The sequence below is a fragment of the Aedes albopictus genome, chromosome 2 (genome assembly GCF_035046485.1).
Source record: "Aedes albopictus strain Foshan chromosome 2, AalbF5, whole genome shotgun sequence".
NCBI classification, from domain to species: domain Eukaryota; kingdom Metazoa; phylum Arthropoda; class Insecta; order Diptera; family Culicidae; genus Aedes; species Aedes albopictus.
The window spans coordinates 10,823,798-10,844,428 of NC_085137.1; the positions used below are offsets into that span (position 1 = coordinate 10,823,798).

General features: G+C 44.6%; 1 protein-coding gene across 1 annotated transcript; it reads right to left on the reverse strand.

The window, feature by feature from the left end:
• Positions 1 to 605: 605 nt before the first annotated feature.
• Positions 606 to 20,535, reverse strand: LOC115253886 (sodium channel protein Nach). The gene is made up of 6 exons (XM_029873341.2): positions 20,419 to 20,535; positions 7,324 to 7,518; positions 6,795 to 7,253; positions 2,477 to 2,676; positions 2,057 to 2,332; positions 606 to 1,976 (listed from the first exon to the last, which is right to left on the reverse strand). The coding sequence occupies exons 1-6, from the start codon at positions 20,511 to 20,513 to the stop codon at positions 1,840 to 1,842; spliced, it is 1,362 nt and encodes a 453-aa protein (XP_029729201.2). The 5' UTR covers positions 20,514 to 20,535; the 3' UTR covers positions 606 to 1,839.
• Positions 20,536 to 20,631: the final 96 nt, after the last annotated feature.

Consider the following 20,631-nt stretch of genomic DNA (forward strand, 5'->3'; position numbering starts at 1 on the left):
ATCTCCACTGGTTGCACCTATGGTCTTGATGTCGGCGATCTGATCCTGGCAGTCGGCAATGTAATTTTGCTTTTTTTTTCATAATATTCCATAAACATGAAATCAGAGCAAAATTTGTTTTTTTTTGTTTTTTGACAGGTTTCTTTTTGTTATGAAAGGGGGGGTTCAAGAAGCTACGTCATTTATAGAGGGGGGTATCTGCATATGTGACGAAATGCTACGAGGGGGAGGGGGTATTAAAAATCGCTTAAAAAAAGCTACGTCATTTATGGACGACCCCTAAGCGCTAACAGAGCTTAAAAAAATAACTGGATCGGATGCACGACAGATGAGAATTTGCGGTGGGAGTGAAGTGGGTGGCAGCGTCTAATAGGAGACTCGATTGTACGTGCGTATCCAACTTGCAAACCCCTGAAACAGAATCAACGGAGTAGTTGATTCCTTTTTAGTTGGAGAGTACACTGCACACGGACATGCGACGCTCCGAAATCTATTAGGAGCCTATCTGCGACGAATTGCCCACTGCAACAGCAGCGACTGTGGTGGGTGGTAGGTTTGTAAGCGACGAACCTCTTTTAGCTACTCGCGACACCCGCACTTTTTACAGCGCTCCACAGGGCAGCGCTGCCTCTTGCGCTCTGTAGAGGGGGTACCTACACCCCATGTGGGACTTAAGCGAGCTCCATATAGGCAAATGTAGAAGCGGCATGGTTTCTGTCTCATTTCCGTGCTCTCCGCGGCGGCGGCGGCGGACGTCACGTCGTCGTCGTGAGCAGTTTGTATTTGTTTGGATTTTCTCCGGGTCGCGGCGGGTCTGGTGCGGCATAGACGCGATGGATGAGGCTTGGCAAACCGAAGCGATTAGTGTGTTTGTAGGTAAATGTGTATCTCTTTCATTTCACTGATCGTCGGGTGAGTCGTCTAAGAAGCCGTAAGCGCCACAAATATGCGCAGTATGTATTATAAAACAGTAGGTCGTGAGCGCGGTGGCCTCCTCCAACGAGAGCCGGGTGATGATGGTGCTCTTAAGACATGAATAGGTACACTGTTGAGTGGCTTGTTTGGCTACCACCTGCTCGGGTGCAGATTTAGTTAAAAAGGCACTTTGCGCAAATTATGACAAAAAACTATTAGCTATTTTACTCTTCTTAGGGTCATTGGGAGACGTCTATTGCAATCTATACATTTAGGTTCAGTGAATGATTTTATTTTTGTTTTTGTTGCGCAGTTTGTAGTTAAATATACAACCTCATATTCCTGCCTAACGTTTAACCACAGACAAACAGACGTAACACTCTGATAATTTCCATCGTACACCGATTTAACGATCTTCTTCAAAATTTGATAGTTGGCCAACTGTTCAACTGTGGCGCTCGCATAGTTTTTGTTGGAGTTTGACGTTTGCTCACTACCGCCACCTAGTTGGTGGTCGGCCAAACATATTCCTTTTAGCATTGGGCGAATATGTTTCCGTGACTATGATTTGAATCGAAAAATGTTCAAAGTGTTACGTCTGTTTGTCTGTGGTTTAACAATGCTCTGGAAAGTGTAGTACAACGAGCAGGTCTCAACAGCAGAGGTGTGGCTTTAACGGCATGGCAAGGGAAGTATGTACAGTGGTTCACTCCACATCAAGTTCCGGATCCAGGGTGTCTTTAAAACGTAAAGAGTATGTTATAGTTATTTCTACAACGAGTTGCAAAAAGATGATTATTTCAACACGAGTAGTACATTTATCTAACGAAGCATGCCATGTGTCTTGCAGAAGTACTTGTTAAAGCTTAAGCTGAATGGCATACACTGTAATTGCAGCACAGTTTTGTGACTTTTATCGAACTCCTAGCGAGCTCTTTGATTTCCACGGTGCTTCCTCATGAAAACTGTCCCGTAGGGACGGATCGTAAAATAGTACACAATCTCGACAAACGAGAGCAAACTGGCTCCGACGAACAGCCCCGTAGTCCCTCCCACCGATACTGCCAAAGAAACGAAAGAAAGAAAAAAATATCCCGTCCAGATTAGATTAGTCCAACTTCTACCGACATGTGACACTTACCCACCAGGTCGAGCCGTCCACGCACCACATTGCGCTTGTAGCGTTCCGTCGGCAGCGCGGCCAGTTCGATCTCGATGGTCGAGTAGCGATTTTCCGGGTTGTAGATACTTTCACGCGAATCGTGCACGATCGCCATGTCCACCTCGGTGCACGAGGGCAAACAGTCGCAGACGACCCCCTGCTTCCCGGTGGACCACTTGGGGATGACGATGGTCAGCTCCTCGTAGTGGGCATTCAGGCAGACCAGCCCGCTCATGTTGCACTTGAGGGCGGGATCTATATATTATGGCGAAGAGTTGAGGAAAAGCAATTTTTCGATTTTAATGGCAATCGATAAATTTCATTCGCGCAACGGAGACGAGTTTTCAGGTTAACATTTAAAACTATGACGGTTTTTAATTTGCCAGTCGCTTAACTAACCTGTGTTCGGCATGAGATGGCTGGTGCAGTTGCAGATTTGCAGCTGCTTGTCCTTCCTGCACTGCACCGAGCAGGCGCTGTAGCTGTAGTAGGCGTGGACGTCCAAGATGTTCTCGTCCGGGTAGCGGCACTTGCGTTGCTGAACGCTGATCTGCTTTGTTTCCGGGTCGTTTTCGATGTCTTTGATGGATATTTGACGTCTGACAGAATCAAACAAGATTTCATAAATAATGTGTTTACCTCGAAATCTAATCTCGTACTACACGAACAAAAAACTGTTCACTGAAAGTGAAATAATGTTTGTAGATTAAATTAAATGACTTAGCTGTCCCATCAAACGTCGTACTACAGACAGACAGACAGACAGACAGACAGACAGACAGACAGACAGACAGACAGACAGACAGACAGACAGACAGACAGACAGACAGACAGACAGACAGACAGACAGACAGACAGACAGACAGACAGACAGACAGACAGACAGACAGACAGACAGACAGACAGACAGACAGACAGACAGACAGACAGACAGACAGACAGACAGACAGACAGACAGACAGACAGACAGACAGACAGACAGACAGACAGACAGACAGACAGACAGACAGACAGACAGACAGACAGACAGACAGACAGACAGACAGACAGACAGACAGACAGACAGACAGACAGACAGACAGACAGACAGACAGACAGACAGACAGACAGACAGACAGACAGACAGACAGACAGACAGACAGACAGACAGACAGACAGACAGACAGACAGACAGACAGACAGACAGACAGACAGACAGACAGACAGACAGACAGACAGACAGACAGACAGACAGACAGACAGACAGACAGACAGACAGACAGACAGACAGACAGACAGACAGACAGACAGACAGACAGACAGACAGACAGACAGACAGACAGACAGACAGACAGACAGACAGACAGACAGACAGACAGACAGACAGACAGACAGACAGACAGACAGACAGACAGACAGACAGACAGACAGACAGACAGACAGACAGACAGACAGACAGACAGACAGACAGACAGACAGACAGACAGACAGACAGACAGACAGACAGACAGACAGACAGACAGACAGACAGACAGACAGACAGACAGACAGACAGACAGACAGACAGACAGACAGACAGACAGACAGACAGACAGACAGACAGACAGACAGACAGACAGACAGACAGACAGACAGACAGACAGACAGACAGACAGACAGACAGACAGACAGACAGACAGACAGACAGACAGACAGACAGACAGACAGACAGACAGACAGACAGACAGACAGACAGACAGACAGACAGACAGACAGACAGACAGACAGACAGACAGACAGACAGACAGACAGACAGACAGACAGACAGACAGACAGACAGACAGACAGACAGACAGACAGACAGACAGACAGACAGACAGACAGACAGACAGACAGACAGACAGACAGACAGACAGACAGACAGACAGACAGACAGACAGACAGACAGACAGACAGACAGACAGACAGACAGACAGACAGACAGACAGACAGACAGACAGACAGACAGACAGACAGACAGACAGACAGACAGACAGACAGACAGACAGACAGACAGACAGACAGACAGACAGACAGACAGACAGACAGACAGACAGACAGACAGACAGACAGACAGACAGACAGACAGACAGACAGACAGACAGACAGACAGACAGACAGACAGACAGACAGACAGACAGACAGACAGACAGACAGACAGACAGACAGACAGACAGACAGACAGACAGACAGACAGACAGACAGACAGACAGACAGACAGACAGACAGACAGACAGACAGACAGACAGACAGACAGACAGACAGACAGACAGACAGAACTTCAGTCTACACTTGTAACAAGAGCCATCTGTTATACTGAGTAACGTTGCACAATCAACCATAGTTATTGGAGCAATCTGAAGATTATTATTTTATTACAAACCTTTGGGGCATTCAGGATCGTCCAAACTGTTCTATAATGAAATCCTTCAAATCGACAAGAATAACTTTATGTGTTTTCGCCATAAGTAAAAGTATTGCAATCTGCTGGGATTCATGAAGCTCCTGAAATCTCAAATGTCAGGGATATCCCAGGTCAGCCAAACTACCTTTGAGTTCCTAACTTCAGGTCTACACTCGTAACAACAGCCGTACCTGCTATACTGAGTAACGTTGCATATTTATCCATGGTTACTGGACCAATCTGAAGTCTACTTGTTTATTATAAACCTTTGAGACATTCAGGTTCGTCAAAACTGTTCTATAATGAAGTCCTTCAAATCTACAAAAAAAAACTTTATGCGTTTTCACCATAAATATTAGTATTGCATAATCTGCTGAGATCCGTGAAGCTATTGAAATCTCAAATTTCATTTAAAGACACTATGGGAATGTTCCAGGTCAGCCAAACTATCTTGGAGTTCAGAACTTCAGGTCTACACTCATAACATCAACTATATCTGACATACTGAGTAACGTTTCATAATCAATCGTGGTAGCTGAACCAACCTGAAATCTACTAGATATTATTATGAACCTTTGGGACATTGAGAGTCGTCCAAACTATCCTGAAACTGTAATCTGTAATTGCCCTGGCATATCATGAGTCATTTCAAGATAGTTTTGTGATATTCCAGATCAACAACACTACTCCGGAGACCATAGCTTCAGGTCTACACTTGTGATAATAGCTTTTTCCACTACGTTAAGTAGTGTTACATAATCCACTGTACTTACCAAAGTAGTTGGAGGAGCAATAAGAGTTGTTATATATTTTTAGATATTATGGGCTTTTTTACTGCTATGAAGCTTAGTTGATAAAAACAACCATTGTGACATGAGGCTATTTCGTTTCAGATAGTAATGTTACGCAATAGTTTTTTTTTTTTTTTTTTTTGATAATTTAGCTATGTTGTAGTCTCTGGTTGTATTCTGTCAGCTCCAGTAAGTATAGAAGATTATGCAAAATAACTCTATATAGCCAAAACAGAAAATTCTATTGCTGTAGATGCTAGATATTGTACATCATAATAGTTTGAATGGCCCCGGATGATCTTATGATGCCCATTGAACATTCAGAAGATTTATTGGACGAGATAGATTATAAATAGTAGCTTTGTATAGTGAAAGAAGTTGCTGTTACAACCGTAGACTTTAGGATCTATACTCAAGAGCAGTTTGGGTGACGTAAGGATATCCCGACTGATCTGATACTATCTATTGAACTTTCAGAAGACTTACTGGACTTGATAGATTACAAATAGTAGCTTTGTATAATGAAATAAGTTACCATTACACCCGTAGACTTTAGGATCTATACCCAAGAACAGTTTGGATGACCTAGGATATCCCGACTGATCTGATACTACCTATTAAATTTTCATAAGACTTACTGGACATGATAGATTACAAATCGAAGCATTGTATACTGAAAGAAGCTACCGTTACATCCGTAGACTTTAAGATCTAAGCTCAAGAATAGTTTGGATGACCTAGGATACCCCAACAGATCTGATACTGTCTATTGGATTTTCAGAAGACTAACTGGACATGATAGATTACAAATCGTAGCTTTGTATAGTGAAAGAAGTTACCGTTATACCCGTAGACTTTAAGATCTAAGCTCAAGAATAGTTTGGATGACCTAGGATATCCCAACAGATCTGACACTGTCTATTGAATTTTCAGAAGAATAACTGGACACGATAGATTACAAATAGTAGCTTTGTTTAGTGAAAGAAGTTACCTTTACACCCGTAGACTTTAGGATCTAAACTCAAGAGCAGTTTGGATGACCTAGGATATCTCGACTGATCTGATACTGTCTATTGAACTTTCAGAAGACTTACTGGATATGATAGATTACAAACAGTAGCTTTGTATAATGAAAGAAGATACCGTTACACCCGTCGACTTTAGGATTTAAGCTCAAGAATAGTTTGGATGACCTAGGATATCCCAACAGATCTGATACTGTCTATTGAAAATTCAGAAGACTTACTGGACATGATAGATTACAAATCGTAGATTTGTACACTGAAAGAAGTTACCGTTACACCCGTTGACTTTAGGATCTAAGCTCAAGAATAGTTTGAATGACCTAGGACATCCAGCAAACATATTCTGCATGATATTCTACCCTTTCTATGCTATTGACCATCAAAACAACAGAAAAACGTAGAAAAAAGTTCCATGTCAACGCTTGGAAAAATTCCGGCTTCTAAGGGTTAAAGATATTGAAAGGCTGCCAAACTTATTCTCAAATGTTTGGATTACTTACTTGTAAGCAATATAGTAATCAATCAGCAAAACCTCCGACTTGGGCGTTATCAAATTCGGTACATCTTCCTCCCCCAGAGTATAAACGTACGCCTCCGTCAGCACAGTAATCTTCAGCTTCCCCGGACCGGTGTACTTGTTCGAAATCATATCGATTTTCAGAGGATTCTTCGCGCTCGTCTGCACGGAATTGACGGCATAGCACAGCCCCAGCTCTGTCTCCATGGGTTGAAAATATTTGCAACAATCGAACGGCTCATCGTTCCAGTAGCACTGCTCCAAAGTTGCCTCACATGAGCTCCGCACCAGCCTTGCATAGTCCGAAAAGTTAGAATAAAAGCAATTTTCCGCCGGTTCGTCACCGTTGCACTCGTTCACCGTGTGGTACGATTCGCCTCGGAAGTAACCAATCTCGTTCAGAACTTCCTCCATCGCGAAGTCGTGATCTTCGCCCCACAACCTTCGCAGAAAAAAGATTAATTACCTTTTAAAAATAAATGCAAATAACATACACGCGGAAAGCAACCTACTCATCGGCAACCATTTGGATGCGCTCCATGTTGCGCATTTCGCAAACCACGATCGCCGGAAATTTGGTGTTCCAATCGCGGTAGTTGGTTTCCACCACGAACGAGATGGCACTGGTGCGGAAGGCTTCCAGCGAGGCGTCGATTAGCAGGGCCGACCCGAACCAGGACACGATCACGCAGATGATCCAGAAGATTCTTTGAGATGTAAAAGTTTTTATATTTTTCTATGAATTATTTGGGAAACAATGTGAAGTTTTGCATGGTAAAATGGGAAGAAGGAATTTGGCCCCGTTTTTCCATACAAACTTCAAGCTTGTTGAGCACCCCCTTAGGCTAAATCAATTTTGCTCAAATTTTGAACATAACTTCTGGGAATCCAAAACAATCTATTCAGGAGTTAAGACTTAAGCACAAACACATAGACGTAACACTCTGATAATTTTCAGCGTACACCGATTTAATGGTCTATTTAAAAGTTTAACCCTAAAAGGGATACCTTCATGGCCTCAGTTTCGTCACCTCGCTGAGTGTGTTCCATCAAAGACGAGCTCTGAAAGGCGCCTGGGGTCCAATGGACCCCAGGTATCCCTTTTAGGGTTAATAGTTGGCCATCTGTTCAAGTTTGACGTTTGCCAACTACCGCCACCTAGTTTATGGTTGGCCAAATCCGGTCCTTTCAGCATTGGAAGAAAATGCTTCAGTGACTATGATTTGATTCGAAAACTGTTTGAAGTGTTACGTCTGTTAGTCTGTGACGTAATATTTTACAAAAAAAAATGTTTTTCATATAAGTGTAGACCACCCTATCGCCTGACACCCGCCGATGACTTCTGAAACGCCTCTGAGACCATAACGTAAGCCCATTGACTCCCAAAACACGCCTGAGATTCCCTGAAGCGCCTTCGAGATCCCATGATGCCCCCTTAAATCTTCTGAGACTACCTAAAATGTTCCTAGCCTCCAGGTACCCCAATAGACCCATTGAAACGCTGTTTAAACATCCAGGTACCTCTTGAATTGTTTATGAGACATCCAGGCACCCCCATAAACACATGAAGCGCTCCAGAGACCCCCTGGACCCACGGCCCTATGGAACCCCCTGAACCTCTTGAGATTTGTTGAAACACCCCTGAGGCCTCCAGGTATCCTGTGAGACAACCCCCCCTCGCCACTGAGACCTCTAAGTACCACCTGAGACCCTTAAAATGCTCCAGAGACCTCCAGAACTTCCCCTCTGAAACGTCTCTGATGTCTCCAGGTACCCACTGAGATCGTGAGATTCTATGAAATGCTCTGGAAACCTCCAGGTTGTAACCAGTGCTGTGTGAAGTGTCCAAGATTTGTGAGATTTTCGTGATTTTGTGTATCGTTGTGTGTTGTGTAAAATATATCCAAGGAAGTGCTTAAATATTACATCTGGACACTAACCAACACCCACTTTGATGTAACGCAGCACATAGTTCCGCTACTCAACACCAGGCGTCGCAGAAGGACATGTTGGGTGGCCATTGTGGGTGGTGTAAAGGGAGCCATGATGGAGGAAAGATGATGGGCGGATTACTGCACGGTCGGAGGCTTGGAACATGAACCGCCATCACCAATCCAGCAATAACGTGAGCTAACCAAGCAAAAGTTGGATATTAAAACTTGTCTAAAAAGAGTTTGTGAAAGTGACTTTGTCACAAAAAAAGCATCCAGGTAATCCAAGGCCTACAATAATTCCGACCAAGCCCCTCATTAATCGCCAAAATCACCCAAACAACCCCCTTCCCCCCCCCCCCAAAACCCCTGTGCTAGATTTAAAACCAGTGCTTACCTGTGAATAGTGCCACCTTACCAAGTTTGGAGGATTGCCGAAAGCACCCAGTTAGAACCAACCGCGGTCCGGAGTTAACCAAACCGTCAAGTGCGCCGCACCGTCGACCGAACAATAGAGGCGCGGCCATTTTGGAAGCGTGTACTGGAGTTTACGCGACGTGACGAATACCCAACGCCACAGTGGGAAAAAAATGAACCCAAAATCGCAACTTTTAGAAGCCGCTGATTTGGAAAAGCATCAAATACCTATTTCTATGTAAAAAATGACAAGGAATCGAATGGTGGTAGTCTCGTTTTGTGCAGACCACGGGAAAGGTCCCATTTCGCCCCATTTTGGCCTTTTTTGCACTATTTTAATGCAAAATATAACATAGTAACAAAGATAAACCTCTGCCGCAGACATATAACCCGGGAAGGGATGTGACCTATTTTGCCCCAATGCATTCTAATTTTCATGTTTCGTTGCCAAATTTGACCAGAAAGCATATGAAGGTCTCCGTTGATGATCAACATGCGGGCAAAACATGCGAAATGGGGCGAAATGGGACCTTTCCCGTGGTCTGCACAAAACGAGACCACCACCATTCGATTCCTTGTCATTTTTTACATAGAAATAGGTATTTGACGCTTTAACAAATCAGCGGCTTCTAAAAGTTGCGGTTTTGGGTCCATTTTTTCCCACTGTGCAACGGAAAGCGACAGCGAAGCATAACGACGATAGGAGAGTCGAAAAAGGTGTAGTAATGGAGCACGAAGAAGGGGCCCCGCCGATTGCGTAACAGAAGGAAAAGTGAGGTAGGAGATAGGCAATAAAGTGGGATTAGTCAATAAAGGTACCTAGTTTGTGTAGAAAACGAAATAAAGTGGGTTTGTGTTCAATCGAAGTGTTTAACTGTTTCCTTGGCCGCGATAGTCAAGCACGCACCCTGAGACAGTTGAAGGAGGTGGTTTCACCAGTTCTGGGCAGGGATCGCCCATTAGTTACAAGGTACCCCTCGGAAAACTTCTGAGACCATTGGACGCATTGGACGCCCTGAAACCTGTGGCTCCCGAAACCTCGGAGACCATCTAGAACCCCGCTGAAGTCATCTGAGGCCCCTACAACGCCCCTGATTATGTTTTCCATGCTTCAATCAGATCAGCTATGAATACACGGGGCTGACACGGCTCCATCGTATACTGGATCACTGCTATGCTCACACATCGCTTCATTGTCTCTAGGTCGGGTGAATCGATGCTGGGTCATTAGGCCGAATGGTCATTAGGCCGAATGGTCATTAGGCCGAATGGTCATCAGGACGAATTGAAAGTTAGCCGTTGTTTTTACCTTTTCCAACAATTTTTGACAAAAACTAGTTTAACAATGGAACTAGAAAGAATAGCCTATGTTTTAAAGAAGGAAAAATTTATGAATTGAATATCAGCAGTTTCAGCGCCAAAAACTATTTCAGCAATGATACTAGAAAGAACAGCCTATATTTAAAAGAAGGAAAAATTCATGGGTAAAATATCAGTAGATTCAGCATCAATAAAGTATCTTCGTGCCTGTCACACGATACACACATGCAAAATGGTCATTTGCAGAGGAAGCTCTCAGTTAATAAGCTGAGAAGCAGGCTTTGTCTCAGTGGGGACGTAACGGCAAGAAGAAGACCCAATGACCATTCGGCCTGATGACCATTCGGCCTAATGACCATTCGGCCTAATGACCATTCGGCCTAATGACCATTCGGCCTAATGACCTTCGGCCGAATGGCCTTCGGCCTAATGACCTTCGGCCGAATGGCCTGACACCGGGTGAATCATACTAACTTACCGATCAGACTAAGTCCTGACCCTGAGTGTGCTCTGCTGTACACAGGATCATCCTCCACCACGTCTTCTGCGCACCATGTCTTCTTGTATCGGTCGGATGACTCTGGAGAACCATTTTAGTCGGGCTATCCGATATCCTGATGACGTGACCCACCGTAGCCTCCCGAGTTTCGCGGTGTGGGCGATGGTTGGTTCTCTCAGCAGCTGTAGATACTACGCAACACCTTCCGCACGAAAACTTCAAGGACGCTTTGGTCCTCTGCTGCACGTAAAGTTCATGTTTCGTGCCCGATCTAATCAACGTTTTTGAGATAGCTCTCCTCATTACACCCTCTAAAACAATGTTAAACAGCAAGCACGAAAGACCACCACCTTGTCATAACCCTGCGAGATCCGAAGGGACTCGAGAGTGTCCCTGATACTCGAACTACGCACATCACTCGATCCATCGTCGCCTTGATCAATCGCATCAGTTTATCTGGGAATCCGTATTCGTGCATAATCTACCGTAGCTGTTCTTGATACGCCGATTAGAAATCGATGAACAAGTGATGTGTGGGCACGTTGTATTCGCGGCATTTCTGCAACACCTGGCGGATGGCGAACATTGCCCCACGAACTCTCTTAATCGGTGATAGACAGCGGCATAAAATTTGAGAGAATATCTTGTAGGCAGCGCTCAGTAGTGTGATCGCGCGGTAGTTCCCGCAATCCAACTTGTCGCCCTTTTTGAAGATGGGACACACGAAACCTTCCATCCATTCCTCCGGTAATACTTCCTCCTCCCAAATCTTGGTAATGACCCAGTGTAGTGCTCTCACCAGTGCTTCTCCATCGTATTTTAGAAGCTCGCTTGGTAATTGATCTGCTCCAGCGGCTTTGTTGTTTTTCAACCGGCCAACCTCCTCTTCAATCACTTGGAGGTCAGGGGCCGGAAGTCTTTCGTCCTGTGTACATACTCCAAGATCTGTTACCACGCCACCTTCGGTACTTGCAACGTCGCCATTGAGGTGCTCATCGTAATGCTGCCGCCACCTCTCGACCACCTCGCGCTCGCTCGTGAGAATATTCCCGTGATTATCTCGGCACGAAGTTCTGCCTGTTCCGCGCCTGTCTGTAACGTGCCTCATTCGCTCTCGTACGGTGTTACAGCATTCTCGCCCATGATGTATTCTTCTCGTTTTTCAACTGTTCACATTCACCGTCGTACCAGTCGTTTCTGTTATTCGGAGTCGCGAAGCCTAGTGATGTAGCCGAGGTACTACCTATGGCGGATCGGATGTCCCTCCAGCCATCTTCAAGTGTAGCTGCGCCAAGCTGCTCTTCCGTTGGTAGGGCCACCGCTAACTGCTGCGCGTAGTCTTGAGCCACTTCTACGTTACGCAGCTGCTCGATGTTGAGCCGCGGCGTTCGACTTCGACGCGTGGCGATAACTGTCGAAAGTTTTGAGCGCATGCATACATCGACTAAGTAGTGACCCGAATCTATATTCGCACTGCGGTATGTGCGGACATTGGTTATATCCGAGAAGAATTTACCGTCGATTAGAACGTGGTCGATTTGGTTTTCTGTTTGTTGGTCGGGTGATCTCCAGGTGGCTTTGTGGATATCTTTGCGGGGAAGAAGGTGCTTCGGACCACCATACCACGGGATGCTGCCAAGTTTACGCATCGCTGGCTGTTGTCATTCGATACGGCGTGCAGGCTGTTTCAGCCGATTACCGGTCGGTACATTTCCTCCCTTCCTATCTGCGCGTTCATGTCGCCGACAACGATTTTCACGTCACGCGACGAGCAACCATCGTATGTTTGCTCCAACTGTGCGTAGAACGCTTCTTTCTCGTCATCAGGTCTCCATTCGTTGATGATGCTGTAGTTGAAGAAACGGCCCTTAACTCTCAACATGCACATACTTGCGTTGATCGGCTGACACCCGATCAAACGTTGTCGTACATATCTTGCCTAACACTATAAATACTGTTCCCAGTTCATTAGTAGTACCACAGCTTTGGTAGAAGGGAGCCGCTCGATGTCCGCTTTTCCACACTTTCTGGCCAGTCCAACAAAGTTCCTGCAACGACACGATGTCGAAGTTGCGGGGATGTAGTTCGTCGTAAGTTACCCTGTCACATCCTGCGAAATCTAGTGACTTGCAATTTGTTGTTCCAAGTTTCCAATCGTAGTCCTTATTTCGTCGCGTGGGTCTTTACGGGTGGCTTATTGGGCCTACGCCAACACTCCTGTCTCACCGGAGGGCCATCGTGCCAGTTCTGTTTAATGTCCCAACCAACACTAGAACGACCACGCTGATGGGGTACTCTATCACCCTTTAAAAAGTTTGCACTCAGGAACCTAACACCCTGTATACGGCCAGCTCTACCGGTGCTGGTCCGGATCACTGAAATGGCCATAACTCCGAAACGCATTGACCGATACGGACCACTTTCATAAGTAGGGTGCCTGTACCAGTTATCGCACTACCTAAGAAAAACTATTTCTACAAAAATAAGAAGAAGACCGACGAATGTAAACAATAAGTCAAATGATCGATTAGTTTGCATACTTTACAGGAAAAATATAAAAACGGAGCCAAAACTACTTTTAGTATTTATTACGGCGTGTGCCAATGATAGGAACCCTGTACCAGTTATGGATACATTTGTTAATTTGGGTTCCACTTCGCACTATTTACATGCATTCCTTATGGGAGTTGCCATAACTGGTACACTATGGCGAAATAGGGTGCAAAGAGGCCGAAAAGTTAAGGAAAATGATTTATTTCTACCATAATTTGCGCAAACTGTGAAGTTTGAATGATTGCAATCATCTTTTGTGATCGTGATATGTTGTTCACGATTTTTTTCTTGTTGATTTGTATCTTTAAGGGTTGAAAATCAACTATGGCGAATTTGAGGTACTATAGCCATAACTGGTACACTGAGCCTAAATAATGGGGTAAAACTCCGGTTCGATTCAAGCTATAATCCAAAAAACTAGGAGTGGGTAATGTCTGAGACATAACCGCAATGTTGACGTAGGACAAAGGCTGGAACGAGATTCCGACTTTTATATTTCCATAATACAATGTTTTTTGTTATGATATTACAAATGGTGGATTGATTTGTTGAGTAAAGTTGTTGTGTGATCGCTTTCGCTGAACGCATTCATAGCCCAACAAACATTTTTGCTGTATAAGAGTAAAACAAATCATTCTTGAGCTAACTTTAGCTCAAGAAGCTGTTATTCAGCTGGTTCGGTTACTTGGAAAGATGTTGACTAATTCAAGAGTTATTTCGTTTTGAAGAGAAATGGTCAAATTACTGTTCTACGAGAGAATTTTCATCGAGCGGATAAAATTATTAGATAATTGAACGGCGTTAGATAGATCTTTTCAACTAAAGTTTAACGTGAAACTCTTTCGACAATACGTTGTTTTTATCCAGGAAGAACATATTAGTGGCCGACTTCACTATTGCTGAACTACCAAGCTTTCAGTCTGTCGCTTTTAATTATCCGAATCATAACTCTTGAGGAATCATTTTCGCTAATCCTAGAAAAGACCGTTTATAAAACGGAAGAAAACAATTGCATGAATTCATCACGCAATGCGATTTGCGGCCGTTTGCTGTCGTGGATCAGATTCCTGGTGCTGCCACCACGATAGCCGAGAGTCATCGTGTTTGAGTTTGTGTGCTGCTGCCTAGCTGAGAGGTGACACCCCCTTATCCTTGACTGATCCAAGGGAAATGACGAAAGATAACAGAGGAAACAGCTGTTATGGCCCTAGATTAGCAGATGAAGCTCCTCCCATTCGGCGGGCTTTCCAGTTTATTCCGTTTGCATGACCCGCCCACATTGTGTCAGACGCTTCAAACGATCAATCAACCGTTCTTTGAAACAATTTCTAATCGAACGGATAAACTAATTGAAGTATTGAGTAGTTAAGGACAAGGTATTTGGAGTACATTGCTCAAAATTTCTAGAGCACCGTTTTTTAGAACCGTTGAACGGATTTGAATTAAAATGCATCACGCTGTTGACAACCACTGAACAATAAGCGTGATGCATTTTCATCCAAATCCGTTCAACGGTTCTAGAAAACGGTGCTCTAGAAATTTTGAGCTATGTACTCCAAATACCTTGTCCTTAAGATCATTTTAATTCGATAAATATTAAAATGAAACAATGTTCCAGGCACAATTGTCCGAATGAGATAATGCGTTGCTAAATTTCGTGTAGAAAGATTAGTGATCGATTTTGCTGTTGCTGAGCCACCAAGCATTCAACCATTCACTTTTCGAATGAACTACACTTTTAACGATCGATGGAATATATCCGAAAATTATCCGATTTATAACTCTTAAGGAATAATTTTCTCTGGTCCTGAGAAGGTCCGTTCAAATAACGGTTGATTTGAGAAAGACAATTTAAAATTCTGGAGCAACATTTGAAAAGGGCATACAAACATTGGTAAACAATGACTTCACACGTCGCTCCTGAGCCCCCATCAGCTTATTCACAAAAACTAAGACCGTTATCAGATAGAGCAAACATCGATCTTTCGGATAACGGTGTTCATTTGCGTGGGCGGGCTGCTGTTATGCCCTACGGAGCGTTTTCAAAAAAAGACACAAGACCTCTTGGGCCCTTTTCAAATGTTGCTCCAGAATTATCCGCACTGAATGCGGGAAGCCATAGAAAACCAAGGAGAATACATTTTACTAAGACGGCGCAGATAAACATTGCAAACCACTGGTTGTCTCTTCCATTCTTCTGGTGTTCTTATGGAACTGAAATAGTGACGTCACTATTTTAGTTGCATAAGAACACCAGAAGAGTGGAAGAGACAACCAGTGGTTTGCAATGTTTATCTGCGCCACCTTAGTAAAATGTATTCTCCTTGATAGAAAACTGCCGCCGTCTGCTGCCGTGAATGAGATTCCTGGTTCTAAGTATCAGATAGATAGTCGAGAGTCGTCGCTGGGTTGGTGAGCAGCTCCTCAGCTGCGGAGGTAACTTCCATTGCCGGGCCCACCGCAGCCGTGATCAGTGGATGAGATTCCTGGTGCTATCACTCGTCGCAGTTGACGTGCTATCACTGTGCAGCCGTGGACGTGATATCCACCATCACCCTCCCTGACTGATCCAATGATGCCCCTAGATTAGCAGATGAAGCTCCTCCCATTCGGCTGGCTTTCCAGTTTATTTCGATTGCATGACCCCGCCCCGCATGCTTCGGACGCTTCAAACGATTTTCAACCAAGAAATGAGAACAATTTTCATTTAACAAATAAAGTAAAAATAAAAATAAGGGATCGTCCTTAAATTACGGAACACAAAAATTAGTCATTTTCAACCCCTCCTCATCCCTATGTCACACTTTTTGTATGGGACCTCTGAATTTTTTGTATGGGTCGTCACACTCTGCTGACCCTCTCCCCCCCTTTAAACGTGACGCAATTTCTGGACGCTCCCCAATGTTTCATGAAAAATGGTTCTGATAGGACAATGCGTTGCTAAATTCTGGGTGGAACGATTAGTGGCCGGAATTCAATCTTTCATTTTTCGATTGAACCAATCTTTTCTCGATTGATGGAATGAAATTATCTGATTTACAACTCTTGAGTAATTATTTTCGGTAATCCTGAAAAGGACCGTTTGATTAATTGACGATTTTAGGAACGAAATGGCATGAAAACATCATGTCACACGAAGCGTGTTTATTTTCTCCTTGCTGAATACAGGATGCCACCGAAAACTGGTACGCCGCTTTCTGCCATGGATGAGATTCCTGGTGCTATCCGCACGATAGCCGAGAGTTGCGGCTGGGTTGATGTGCCACTGCTCAGCTGTGGAGGTGGCATCCACCCTGCCTGACTGATCCAACGAAAATGACGAAAGAAATCAGAGGGAACAGCTTTTATGTTCCTAGATTGGTAGATGAAGCTCCTCCCATTCAGCTGGCTTTCCAGTTTATTTCGTTTGCATGTCCCGCCCCTCCACTTCAAACCACTTCAACCGAGAAATGAGGAAAATTTCATTTAACGAATAAAGTAACCAAAATATGTATTGGAAGATTTGGATTATTTTAATTCGAAAAATGGTTAAATTAAACAATGTTTCCGAAAAATAGTCTGGATAGGATAAAGCGTTGCTAAATTCCTGGTGGAATCATTAGTGGCCGGCATCATTATTGTTGCGGGGCCACCAAGCATGCAATTTTTCACTTTTCGGTTACACCACACTTTTACCGAGCGATGGAATGAAATAATTATCTGATTCACAATTCTTGAGGAATAATTTTCCATGGTCCTGAAAAGAACCGTTTGAATATTGGACGATTTTAGACAGAAAATTGATATGAATTAATCATGCCACGCAATGCGTGTTAGATTTCCCCGTGCTGAATGCTGAACGCCGTCGAAAATTGGCCCGCTGCTTGCTGCCGTGGATGCGATTAGTGATCGCCTTCACTGTTGCTGAACCACCACCAAGAATTTAATCTTTCACTATTTGTTTTCACTACACTTTCTCGGTCGATGGAGTAAAATTATACAATTAACTCTCTAGGAAGCATTTTCGATGGTCCTGAAAAGAACCGTTTGAATTATGGACGGTTTTAGGAAGAAATTGAAATCAATTCATCATGCCACACAATGCGTGTTGGATTTCTCCGTGCTGTTTGCTGGAAGCCGTCGAAAATTGGCCAGCCGTTTGCTGCCGTGGGTGCGATTCCGGATTTTGCTGCTGCCTCTGCCACTACCGTCGATCAATCTGATGTTGAAACACTTCCTTGGTCTGCACCCGTGCCGAAACCCACCGCCACCGAGCCGACACGGCCGTCAAAGAAGAATGACGAGAACGCAAACGAAGAAACTGGGCAGCTCTCGTTCGATGCGTTCACCTCGAGACGACAAAGACAAATGAGGGAAGATGCGAAGAAGCAGTAGCTTTTATATTCGACGGGAGCATCCAAAATGTGCTCGATCGTGATTGGCTGGAATAAACATGGGTTCACTTTTCCCAATTTTTCAATAGTTTGTTATTGAAAATTAGCAAATGTTAATATTGGACATAATTGGTGTAAAGATTTCCAATCGATTGGAGCCAAAATTTTGAAAATTGAACGAGAAATGGCTGAGTTATTAACACTCAAAATCTCCACTTCAAACGTAACGCGGCCGATTTCTGAAAATTTAGTATGACACCCGGTATAGAAAAGAGAGACGTAGTCCTACGTCAAAATCTGTCACTAAGAAGTGCCTTTAAAGTGAATGAACTCTTTTTGTGCACAGACATACATACACAGATACAGACATCATCTCAATTCGTCGGACTGAGTTGATTACTTATTCGTTTATTTGGAAGGCTCGGGCGCCACATGGGCATAACTGAGCCGAAATCTTAGACTGAATTGATTGATATGTGTGACTCAACCCTCCGAGCCTTCTATCGAAAATTCGTTTTTTGAGTTAACATAAAGCCTTTCAGTACACTACACCAAAGTACACCAAAGAAATGCAATACATGAATTTCCTAAAAAAAAACATGAAAACCTAAGAATTGAAACCAAAACCGGTTATAAAACTTTGAAGGGCTTGTGCAGTCTCCATTTTCCCCCAAATGAGCACAAATTCAGGGAAAAAGCATAGAATCCGTTTACGAGTAGAATAAGTGGTGTGAAGGGAAGCAGCACTTCGATCAGCACCTGAACGGCGTGGAGAACGTAGGCACGGGAGCCCACGACAACGGAGGAAACGACGACGCCAGTGCAGCGGAGGACGGAAATGAACCAACTCCCACGCTGAGGGAAGTTAAGGATGCCATTCATCAGCTCAAAACCAACAAAGCAGCTGGTAAGGATGGTATCGCAGCTGAACTCATCAAGATGGGCCCAGAAAAGTTGGCCACCTGTCTGCATCGGCTGATAGTCAGGATCTGGAAAACCGAACAGCTACCGGAGGAGTGGAAGGAAGGGGTAATCTACCCCATTCACAAGAAAGGCGACCATTTGGAATGTGAGAACTTCAAGGCGATCACTATTTTGAATGCTGCCTACAAAGTGCTATCCCAGATCATCTTCCGTCGTCTGTCACCTAAAATAAATGAGTTCGTGGGAAGTTATCAAGCCGGCTTCATCGACGGCCGGTCGACAACGGACCAGATCTTTACCGTACGGCAAATCCTCCAGAAATGCCGTGAATACCAGGTCCCAACGCATCATCTGTTCATCGACTTCAAAGCGGCATACGATAGTATCGACCGCGCAGAGCTATGGAGAATCATGGACGAAAACGGCTTTCCTGGGAAGCTGACTAGACTGATTAAAGCAACGATGGACGGTGTGCAAAACTGCGTAAGGGTTTCGGGTGAACTATCCAGTTCATTCGAATCTCGCCGGGGACTGCGACAAGGTGATGGACTCTCATGCCTACTCTTCAACATCGCTCTGGAAGGTGTGATGCGACGAGCCGGGCTCAACAGCCGGGGAACGATTTTCACAAAATCCGGACAATTTGTGTGCTTTGCGGACGACATGGACATTATTGCCAGAACATTTGGAACGGTGGCAGAGCTGTACACCCGCCTGAAACGCGAAGCAGCAAAGGTCGGACTGGTGGTGAATGCCTCAAAAACAAAGTACATGCTGGTAGACGGAACCGAAAACGACCGGATCCGTCTGGGTAGTAATGTTACGATTAACGGGGATACTTTCGAGGTGGTGGAGGAATTCGTCTACCTCGGATCCTTACTGACGGCTGACAACAACGTTAGCCGTGAAATTAGGAGGTGCATCATCAGCGGAAGTCGGGCCTACTACGGGCTCCAGAAGAAACTGCGGTCGAAAAAGATTCACCCACGCACCAAATGCACCATGTACAAAACGCTAATAAGACCGGTAATCCTCTACGGGCACGAGACATGGACCATGCTCGAGGAGAACCTGCAAGCACTCGGAGTTTTCGAGCGACGCGTGCTAAGGACGATCTTTGGCGGTGTGCAGGAGAACGGTGTGAAGAAGGTGGCCAAAGCCGGAAGGATACGGTGGGCAGGGCATGTTGCAAGAATGCCGGACAACAACCCTGCAAAGCTGGTGTTTGCAACTGATCCGGAGCACGATGGGCGGACCAGGTGGAGCGTGACTTGGCGAGCATCGGGCGCGACCGAGGATGGAGAGCGGCAGCCACGAACCGTGTATTATGGAGAAATATTGTTGATTCAGTTTTATCTTGAATTTGATGTAATACTAAATAAATGAAATGAATGAAGTGATGTGAAGCAAAGGCAATTTTTGACCCACGCTAAAGCGAGACATTGATTAAAACTTAACGTGGAATAGACCAAAGTTACAAAGTCTAATTTGATTTGAATCTTGCATGTTCTTCGTTCATTTATATTCAGCGAATGGTGTAATTTTGAGTATCCTTCCGATGGAAATGCAAACTAAACGGATCAACCTTACCTTTCGGCCACATGATACGACTCATCGGCTACGAACTTGACGCCATGAATAGTTGAGTTGAATAGATACTCCTTGAAGATGTCCGCGAAACGCATCGGAAGAACGCCGGCACGGCACGCGCACCACACAACAAGGTTAGAAGGCAAATAAATTCTCGCTCGGGAGGCAGTTGGAATGCAAATCGGCGCTATGGCATGGATTTCTTTCGATAAG

Coding starts and splice junctions, on each gene's coding strand:
- LOC115253886 (XM_029873341.2), bottom strand. CDS start 20,513: ATGCGTTTCGCGGACATCTTCAAGGAGTATCTATTCAACTCAACTATT. Junction 7,254..7,323: donor ATCCAAATGGTTGCCGATGA/GTAGGTTGCTTT, acceptor TTTTCTGCGAAG/GTTGTGGGGCGAAGATCACG. Junction 2,677..6,794: donor GATTACTATATTGCTTACAA/GTAAGTAATCCA, acceptor TGATTCTGTCAG/ACGTCAAATATCCATCAAAG.